This window comes from Lathamus discolor, chromosome 20, assembly GCF_037157495.1.
Source record: "Lathamus discolor isolate bLatDis1 chromosome 20, bLatDis1.hap1, whole genome shotgun sequence".
Lineage (NCBI taxonomy): Eukaryota > Metazoa > Chordata > Aves > Psittaciformes > Psittacidae > Lathamus > Lathamus discolor.
The window spans coordinates 4,313,752-4,324,389 of record NC_088903.1 but is presented as its reverse complement, the minus strand read 5'-3'; the positions used below and the strand labels follow the sequence as shown (position 1 = coordinate 4,324,389).

At 42.7% G+C, this 10,638-nt stretch overlaps 1 protein-coding gene across 1 annotated transcript; it reads right to left on the bottom strand.

Annotated features, from left to right (window-relative positions):
* Positions 1-1,349: 1,349 nt before the first annotated feature.
* SOST (sclerostin) lies at positions 1,350-6,666 on the bottom strand. Its single transcript, XM_065698959.1, has 2 exons — positions 5,892-6,666; positions 1,350-3,520 (listed from the first exon to the last, which is right to left on the bottom strand). The coding sequence occupies exons 1-2, from the start codon at positions 6,109-6,111 to the stop codon at positions 3,099-3,101; spliced, it is 642 nt and encodes a 213-aa protein (XP_065555031.1). The 5' UTR covers positions 6,112-6,666; the 3' UTR covers positions 1,350-3,098.
* Between the last annotated feature and the right edge of the window lie 3,972 nt (positions 6,667-10,638).

Below are 10,638 nucleotides of genomic sequence, written 5' to 3'. Positions count from 1 at the left end.
GAAACCAGAGAGGAGCAACTGTAAACAGGATGGGCATTGAGAGGTAACGCAGCAGTGCCTCCGGACTGCCTGGCCATTGGCATTCCTGTAAAAGCTTTTCCAACATGCAAAGAACCAATCCTTACATTGTAAGTCAGAAACCTGCAGGATTCTGAATGGCAGAAGGCGCTTCTTGTGGAAGAGAGCTGGGCTGGGGGGAATCTGTGGGGCTTGGGGGTTCCTATGTTTCTTTGGGTTTGGGTTTCTCTGTTGGTTTGGTTTCTGAAAAGGATGTCTTTAAGGTGAACCATGTGGCAGAAAGATGCCAGTAGTTCCCCCAAAGGCAGCAGGCCCTGTACTTCAGCCCTGCCTGGCACCCAGCACGCAGTCCCAGATAGTGGAGTGTTTTCACTGGTTTATTGCAGTCAATGCTTTAAACCCCATATTCTAGCAACTTCAGATGCCAGTGAGACCGTGGAATCACTTTGCAGAGGAACTGAACTGCTTTTCTTACTTAAGAAGCACTTGCAGGTATCCGCTCCAAGTTCTGCAAATGAAGCCCTGAGTGCCAAATTCATAAAGTCAAAGATAAGTCTGGGAAATGTTACCATAGGTTTGGCAACCGTTTGTATTATGGTTTTATATGAAGTATCAAATAATTGCAATGCAAGGACACCTTCTCTACTGGCTGTCTTGATAAAGCTGTTCATAGTTGTACTGGAAGACCTGCGTGCTATGCGCAGTCCAAGCTCAAGCTCAGTTTTCCTTGACTTCATTGGAAAATGTCTTTGTTTCTTAAAGAATATGGTCTTATAAATGAAAATGGGCACAAGTCTACGATATCAAGCTGCTGCTTGGCACTTGCAAGGGGGTTCCAGACTTCTTCCTTTTTCAGCGAGAGGAACCTGAAGCAGCCAGATTTCAGTCAAGCAATCACAGACTTCCTGTTTTCTTGGGTGGCTTTATCAGGGTGGGAACATATGAATGAGGAGGTGTCACTGGGAGTAGAAGGGAAACTGAAATGGGCCGAGTTTGAATTCCCAAGGGGAAGTAGACATGAGAATATTGAAAGAGTTCTGAGCTCCGCATCTGCCCAGGAAGACTTTTTCCATGAGAAATGTCATGCACTGGAGCAAGAAGTTCCAGGAATGGAATTTCTTTGGAGCTGTGTAGGTGATTGATTGATTGAGAGTTAAGGACCCTGACACTTCATGACAGAAATGGGAGGCAACTCCCTGACTGTCCTGTAATCCCCCAGCTTTGTTGTAAATCAGCTTGATACTACGGTCGCAAGTCAACGAGTCTTCCTGCAATTAATCATCGTTTCCACTTTATTAACAATGTATTTAAAATGAAAAAAATAACAGCCTATTATTTTGAAAGCGATTTTACTTCTCGTTGTCTACAAGGAAAAACATTGTATAAATAATTTCTGAGGACAAAATAAATACGTAATTCACTCTGTGAACCAACACCTTGCATCTCTAGGCTCTGGTCCCACGTAACATCTAACAACATTGCAAACTTCCATAGCTTATATGATTTCGTCATAAACTCTACATAGAAAATAAGAACAGTGAGGAACTGGCTTCATCCCAAACTGTGCTCATCTGATACTAGGCTTAGCACTTCTACAGGATAGATACAGCATGTGATGATTCACTTTCTAATACTATTCTTTATTGTAAAAACACAAAGGGAAAGTTGCTGTCAAGCTAAAGACTTAAAGTTGCACATACCAAAGACTTTTCTAGAGGAATTAATGACTTTAAGATTAGCAGAGGCTCACTTTTAACAAGCACCTTACTCCCAGAACTTGGCTTACACAGTCTCAGCACTAGAAAGTGTGTGGCCAGATAACCCAAACTCCACAGAATAGAAAGTGTAAATTGATACATCTAAGGTGATACTAAAGTCAATTGTGTTCTAGGAAATAAGGAATAATCAGTATCTTTTATGTTCAATTCTACACATTGTTAGCTGTTTAGGGGACAACCAACAGTGAGCTTAAAAGGTTTAAGAGGAGCATCCATTTCATAAATCCCCTCCACTTAGTAGAGTTTGTTTCGTTGTTCCTAAACCAAATCATTGTCCCTAACACAAACCTTATCGTGGCCTTTCAACAGCTTAAGAGGGGGCTAAAAGAAATCTGGAGAGGGACTTTTTACAGGGACGTGTAGTGACAGGACAAGGGGAAATGGCTTCAAGCTGAAAGACGGCAGATGTACATTAGATATTAGGAAAAAACCTTTGCTATGAGAGTGAGGCCCTGGCACAGGGTGCCCAGAGAAGCTGTGGCTGCCCCATCTCTGGCAGTGCTCAAGGCCAGGTTGGACACAGGGGCTTGGAGCAAGCTGCTCCAGTGGAAGGGGTCCCTGCCCATGGCAGGGGGTTGGAACTGGGTGAGCTTTAAGGTCCCTTCCAACCCAAACCGTTCCATGATTGTGTGGTTTTAGCTGTCAAATCTCAGTTTTAAATCTGTCTATCCTACAGCCTTCTAATGAAAAGTATGAAATAGATTTGTCACACTTTCGAGAACACAAGCGTCATTGTTTGATTTTTGTGTTTTGGAGGAAACAACTGGGTCATGAGGACATCTGACATCCCAACAACTTGACTTCAGGCACCACTGCTGTTGAATTCCCTGCTCTCACTAACTTCCTACAACTCATCCAGATGAGTGGCAACTCTCCTGGTGCTTCCTAATCTCATGCTTGTCCTGCATCATGGCACTGACAGAAGTGGGAAAGAGATCTCAGTATTCTTTTCACATAGAGTAGAATGACTTCTAATATAGTGTGATTGTCACCATAACAGCTTCACTTTCTTCTGCCTTCCTACTTGTACGAGCCACAGGACCTCACGTGAATCTCCAAGATGTACCTCTCCTCTCAGACTGAATTTAGGTGTTGCTACCTCCAGCTCAGTTTATCTCATTCCTTTATCAGACCATAGCTGCTACAGTCTGACAGGTTTTTCACTATGTGAGCCTTTGACCCAGCTTAGCAGAAGGAATTAAAACCTACTGCAGTCAGAACGTGATGCTGTGGCCTGTGAGTGCCGGTTGATGTCTCGTAAGATATCCAGAGCTGCTAGGCTGTACCGCTCGGAGCCGCCTTCTAATAAGCATTTTCTAACTCATGCTGGTTAGATTTGCTGCTCCTTGCCCTGGAGAGACGAGGCTTCTTGTTCTTCTGAGGCCTGGCAGGTTCCTTCCCAAAGTCCTTCAGCTCGGACTGGTTGTGGTAGCGAGTGTAGCGCTTGCATTTGCAGGACGTGACAGCTCGGAATTTGTAAGTCCGAGTCTCTTCCTCAGGACAGGCCATCTGGATGCGCTGCGTGCGAGTGTGAGCAGGGATGCAGCGATAATCCAGGGAGTTCTGCCGCCACCACTTCCCTCTACCGATGGAGTTGGGCAGGAGGTGTGAGGGGACACACTGACCAGAGCACACCAGTTCCTTGACGGGCTTGATGCTGCGGCAGGGCCCCTCTGTGACATAGCGGGTGGTTCGCATCTCTCTGCAGCTGAAGTCGGAAGCATCTGCAAACAAGAAACACTTTAATTACTGACTCCTTTTCTCCCCACCCTTGAGAAAGCACTTTGGTGTTTGTGTCACAGATAGTCTGGCTCGGAGATAGATACGAGCTGGGCATCCTGAATGGGGAGAGAAGACTCACCCCTGCAGCTTTGGAATATTCGGCTACTTTAGTTATGAGAGCCTTGAATAGCACGGTACAAATCGATGACTAAAATCCTTGTCACTGGGTAAATTCCGTCTCAGACTTGTGCATGTGGGCGGCAGAGCTTCTGAAGTGTAACCCCAGCAGCAGCGGTTACTTTACGGCAAATTTGGATGGGATTCTCCCGGCTTCATTTACTTGTGGGCAAAACCTCCCCTCATTGCTCTAGTTTAACTCTATTGGCTTCAGAGGTTGACTCCAGTTTTAAATCTTTTGTGTAACAAGTAAGTGTTCCTTAAGTGATTTTCAACTACTATAGTGTGTGCCAGAGAATAGCAGGTAACAACAGTGCTGAAGGATTCCCACTCTTCTGGCATCAGGTTTTCCATGTTTACTGCACTCTATGATAATCCCACATATCCCACAGAATTTCCTTCAGACAGCTAGAGGCACCTTCGGGCTGATTAGGAACCTTATAGTGTTTTTTCCCCCTTTTCCTCAATGGATAGATATAGGCAAATGAAACATTGGGAAATACAAGAGATTTTTAACATTCAGGCTTTAGAAGAACTTTCCAATCGTAGGGAATTGTAGGAATAGACTTATTCTGTAGGCATCTGTTTTGCCGGGTGACCTGCTTGGCTAATTGACTTGTTTGGAGGACACATACTTTGATTTCTGAAGGCGTTTATCAAAGAACTTCACCAGATACACTCACGTTAATGTTCTGCTCTTAGCCAACAGGATAGTTTAACTTAGGAATGCTACTTATGGTGCAAATCCTCCAAGGTCATATTACAGACAGGAGGCTGTGTCTGCTGGGCTCATTCTCCTTGCTGTTCACAAGGTGGTCCCCTCCTTGGTACATCAAGAGAGAATTCTGACTCTATCAGTGACAGCATATATGCCCTGTCCTCTGTCAGTGCAGACTCCACACACTGCAAAATTATTCATGGTCTGGTGCAAACTCATGTGTCCTGGGAAGACTGGGCTACTTTGCATCAGTATTTTGATTTCTTGTGTTAAAGACATTGAAATAAGATGTAAAAACATTTCATATCTCGAATAACTGCCCAGGCTCCTTCACTTTCTCTTGCTTAAGTAAAGCACATATCAGTGGGACAGATTTCCCCCCACTAATGTCAGTGTGGTAAGAGGCTAAAGAACGAAGGTATTCAGCTGTAACAACACAACCAACCTGCCTTGACCTGGTCAAGATCTTTATAAAGTCACACTCTCAAAACCTGCTTTTAAAATACTGTTAATGCTATGAAAACAGAAAACCACAGTTCCCTTCCAGCTGTGCTCAGAAACAGGCTAGCTCTGCAGTGCACAACAGTGGGAACTCTATCTTGTTGCTCTCTGTGTTTGGTAAACACGTGTCAACCTGGAGGACCAGGGTTGTCCTGTTTGCCAGTAAGCTACTTCTTTAAAACTACCTTTCCCTGTTTGGTGCCAACTCCTCATCTTCCATCTCTCCTTACAAAGCTTGTGTTCTGCAGCATTGCGAATATCATGTATTTGGCTAAATGCAGTGCCAATGTATTACGAACTATATCAGTGCTCTTAAAGTAGCCAAACTGACTCCAAGATTGCACACTTCTGCAAAATAAAGTTCCTCCAGTTCACTTGGGAAGAATTCCCCTCGGGAGTGTTTTAACTGTCTGTAGCAGCTTTTCCGGTTGCTGGCACCTGGCTGTTGGCAAAGGACAGTGAGCAGCACACTTCTCTCCTCTAGCTGAATACAGCCTCCGTGTGCCATTTCTGCTGTGGGATCTTTGGCATCACTAGTGCAACTCTTGCTAAAGATTAAGAATTTATATTATCTCCAGTGTCAACCCATTGCCCCATCCTGACATCAGAAAGTCAATTTGTGATAGTTCCTCCTTGCAAGCACAAAACACAGAGGAATTGAAGGAATTATTTCTGCAGGTTTTCTGTATTGGGGTTGTGTCTGCAGAGAGCAGATGGGCAAAACAGGAATGCCTATTGTAGCACCTAAGGATTGTTCAATAGATAGACCACATTTTTCATCAGTAAACCCCAGTGCATCCCTTCTAACATTTACACTGATACTTCTTCTACAGTAGGTATTACTCTCTATCACTTACAGCATTAGGTCCACACCACAAGTTTTGATTAAATACATATATGAAATAAGTAATAAATAGATAAGAACAAGTATTCTTTTGCAAACTATTAGGGTCCAATAATGATGGTATTTTTCTTACCGTTAGGATCTGGAGCTTGTTGTATGTGTCTTCCTCCATGCTTTGCCTGGTTCATTGTGTTGTTGTTGCTGAAAGTCTGCTCCATCGGTGTTTCTGTGTTTTCGGTGATCTCAGGAATGATTTCTGTAGCATCATTTTTAAACACTTGCCACCCTTCCACAGATCGAAATGCCATTTGTGTTAAGACACAGACAGAGCACACAGCCCAAGGGATCTGCATGGTGGCAGCTCGCAGATTAGCTTTTCAGCACCCTGACAGTCTCAGATCCCAGGCAAAGGCACATTATTCCCCTTTTTTAAATCCTTTTTAGAACCAAGCCAGCCAATGACTATGCAAAGTGGGAAGGGCCAGAGAACAACTCATTCATCTCAGCTTTTGTCAGTGTGAAATAAAATGGGTGTGTGGGGGTGGGTTAGTGAACAATATTCCACGACTTCTATGTCAAAACTTCTCATATGTGTCCGGTTTTGTGCCTGGCAACAATGGTGACGGACAAGACCAGGACGAACCGGGAGCTGACGAGTCTCTCTGCAGTTTCTTTCTAACACTGGTATAATTAAAACCAGCCTCCACATTGGCATCTTCGGCTATTGTCTTTTCCAAAGGTTCTTCAGACTGTAATTTTACTGTTGTTCTTCCCCTCCTGCCCCAGTACAAAGCAAATCTCAAGCTATAGTTCAGTGTGCACTGTTCTGCTTTTCAGTCTCTGCAGGCAAATTACTGGGGGTGGAAGAATGTAGCTTTTTTTCGCTTTACAAACCAAGGAGCTCTAAATTTTGTTTCACAAATGTCCTGCAGGAACCAGGAAAGGCTTCTTTTCAACATGAGAAGGGGTTTGTTTGTTTTTCCTTAAAAAAATAAGCTACTTGGAATATATTAGTTAGGGGAAACAGCCAGGATGTCATACATAGTGCTTTTGGATGTGCTCTTTCTCGCTGCACACTACTACTTCTGCTGACATTCTGCACAAGTGTTGAATATAGGACACCTGCTTATTTCAAACATAAGAACATGACCAGACTGATTTCCATTCATGATGCAACCAACAAAAAGAGAGAACTGATGTCCCTTATGTCCATTGCACCTACGCCCAAGATGTACTCATATGTAGTGTTTTAAAATCTCATCTCTGGTATTCTTCTTCCTTGCAAAAATCAGATGATAGTGGTAAGAACTGCATCATTTCTTTGTCTCAGACTACGTACACTTTCAAGTAACTTCCAAATGACAGCAGGCTATATATGTTAATTGGAAAGAGTCTCAGGTTTTAGCAAGGTTAGATACCACACTGAGCTCACTATAGCTACTGCAAGCAAAACTGCTTGCAGCAGTAGAGGGACACCCATGCGTGTCATTACAATGTTTGTCACATACCTCCTCACAAAAATACTTCATGTAGAAGAGCTTCACTGTCTGACTTTGCCCTAATGCTACAAGACTCTTTACCTAAGGCTTGCGTTCCATTCGGACAACTTCCCTGACCTGGGAAAACGGGTGTCACTAAAGTTAAAGTGGAGGTGCATCCTCCCTTAGGGTGACCTTGATGATAAGAAATTATCTAAGAAATGACTGTTTCATGGAGAAATACAATACACTATTTTCGTCAGACAGGAATACCACATTGTACTGGTATACACCAATAGTGACCCTGTCCAAAGTGAGGTTACAGCTTGTGGCACAGCGTACAGCTGAAAAGCACAACAGGAGAGGAGAAGAAAATGGAGTACTGATAACCACTGAACCACTGCTACCTATTCACTCCCCTAGTTAAATGCCTTCGGAATTGTATGTATCCCTCAGCTCAGTTTCTGTTAATTTCTTTTCACTTCATGTCTGCGTAGTGACTATTTCCAAAAGCTGTCATTGGTGCTATAGGCCTGCTACAGAGAACTGCATTTACAGTCATCAATTGTTACATAAAACATAACATTTTTCTGGATGTAGCTTCTCTAAGTCCTTGAACAATCCCCTCTGTAACTGTCTTAACACTTACCTCTATTACCCACTGGGAGAAATAACACCTGAAAATCTATGAAAGTGAAAATCAGAAGCTCTCTTCAGCCTCTGGCTTAAAACTCCTTGTCCCCAGGCCAGGAGGGCAGCCTAATAGAGGCAGGAAATGAATCCAAATCCCACAGACATTCTAAGAAGGAACCAGATGTATCAAGGGAGCAGGTACAAGGAACAAATTGGCCTCGTATATTTAGCCTGAGTGTGTTGCTGCTGCTTTCTGGACTCTGACTTGCATCCTGCTGTGCATGCACTGCAACACTGTACTCCTTACTATTAAGGCATAAACATACAAACCAAGTTTCTGAAATCAGTTCTGTCACTTGTAACATCTGGTGCTCACTATGCACCCCCTCTGCCCATACCTGATCAATGGATATGGCCAAGGTGCTGTCTGGAATCCAAGGCCTGTAATACGTGTGCAACTTAAGCTCTGATCTGTGGCCAGCAGCTTATAATTTACACACTGCACTTGAATTCAGCTTCTGACATGTTCAACAATAACCTACTTGCTTCTCAAACAGTTCTAAGCTGCTGCTAAGCCACTCTTGCCCAAGCAAGTTTTATGTCTCATTGCTGAATCATGTACTACCTTGTGAAGCAGTCAGAACGCAATGGTGTGTTCTCCTCCAAGTAGCCAAGAATAAACGGAATCTTGGTGTTCTTCCAGCAGAGCCCAGCAAATGCACTGATAAATCATTCTGCTGGCTCGCCTTTTTCAGCGATAGGACAGGACTACATTAGATTTATACAGGAGCATTGTTCAGGGATGGAACGATGACTATCTGGAGAAGAATAACAAGCCTACAGCTCCATCTGGTGAGTCAGCCAGCCAGGAACCTTGGCATAGTGGAACTGAAATTACAAAAGCCCACAACAGCTTCATTCATTTTCAGGATTTATTTGCAAAATGAACAGGACACTAATTCTCATGAACAAATCCTCAGAAGAGACCTCTCAGGCTTATTCTAGTTTTGGTTTTACTCACTGGCAAAGCCCAGAAAGTCATTTTAGAAGAAGCCTCTGTGCTGTACTGAGATTCCATGAGATAGTCCCTCTGTGCTAAAAACATCCTGCATTCGGATGCTACTCATTCTAAGTTCGAAACTTCATGGAATATTCACTTTTCAGCAGGGACATATTCCAACATTCTCTCATGTGTGTTCGGTCAATAACTGTGGTTCAGAGCTTCATGCTAGCTCCTACTCTTGCTGTCAACATTGCAGTCCCAGCTGCAAGACCAAAGGACAAAGAAAGCACCCAGAAGACACTGGTTCTGCTTTGACTCTTAATTTTTAGTTACAAACTTCTCTCCTGTGCTTATGGAAAGGCCAAGAAAGATTTAGTTCAGCCGGAGTAGAAGGTGAATTTAGTTTTACATATATCATCATTTGATCTATCCAGAGGTTCCTCTTTGTAACTTGTTATACAATGTGAATAGCTTCTCATTTCCACTCTTCCCACTGTCCAACTTCACTAACTCTTAAGTACAAAACCCCTAAGCTATTGCTTTTTCCTTCATTGTGCTGGTTTTTACATGGTAGACACATTTCTTCTATGAAAAATGTGTATCTTGCAGAAACTCCATCCCTTCCCCAGACTGCTATTTACCCAAGAAGCACCACACTGCTCTTCAGGATAAACACATCACACTATTTTAGCTATAACCAAGAGGTTTCAACTCCAAAAACGTAGTGTTGCAATCAGTAGTGATTTGAAGAAATACCTTCCCCAATTAGCATGTTTGTAAGGAACATCTCACACTTCAGAAGGACAAAAAAGGTGCATTTCTTCCAGTACTTTCTTGGTTTCGTATTAGCTGGAAGGGAAGTTCTCATTCACATTTTATATAAACTTTCATTCTACAATCAAAAAAAGAGATTTAGAAGTACAGAGCATATGACAATGGATTAGAAGCATACAGTATCTTCTTGGCAAGCTAAAATAGGCAAGAAGAATTTGAAACATTACTGTACTTAAACAGCAAGATAAGACTAAATGAGGCAGGCTATGGTCCATTAATGGAGCAGGGGACTGACATTCTGAACTATTTATAGCCTACTCTAAAAGCAGAGATAGGAATGGTTTCATTACTGAGTCACCCATCAGTAACTCAAAATAGGGCATACCATCTTACAGCTCAATTGTCAAATCAATTTATAGCACTGTCTTATTTCTCTCTACTCTCCTACTACAAAACATTTGTTAAATCATTTCTGTCATGCTAAGCTAAATGGGCCAGATTAGCACTAAAGTTCCCATTAGAAGTGAGCAGTGTCCTATGAATTCAAAGATCTTGAATATGAGAACAAATTCCTGTATGTCTTGATTTGTCAGGATTTCTTACAAAAACAGGTAAAGCGACTCCACTTACTAAAGTGTTCTGGTTTAATCTGACAACTATCAGCCTTCTAACAACCTATGGAACAGTAACAGCAGTCTGATGCGTAATGCTTTCTTGGCTCTTTAATGGACTGGAATTTTTGACTTCTAAGTAACAGGTCAAAGACAAAGTACATGCTTCTGAAGCTCCTGTTTTTAATCCTTGTAGTGCAGATAGGTATTAGGAATCCATGGAGTGAGACAACACAGAAAGAGAAGCTATTCACTTAATACTGATATAATGGGATCTAACAGTGCATGAGTATGTAATACTGACATATGGGTATGTAATTAGCCAATGAAACTACCCACTGCTCCTCACTACTGAACCGTCTTGCTTCAAAGCTAGCACTA

Excerpts from the sequence above, each read along its gene's own strand:
- SOST (XM_065698959.1), bottom strand. The coding sequence starts at position 6,111 with ATGCAGATCCCTTGGGCTGTGTGCTCTGTCTGTGTCTTAACACAAATG. Across the intron at positions 3,521-5,891 it reads ACAAGCTCCAGATCCTAACG|ATGCTTCCGACTTCAGCTGC; the intron begins GTAAGAAAAATA and ends TCTTGTTTGCAG.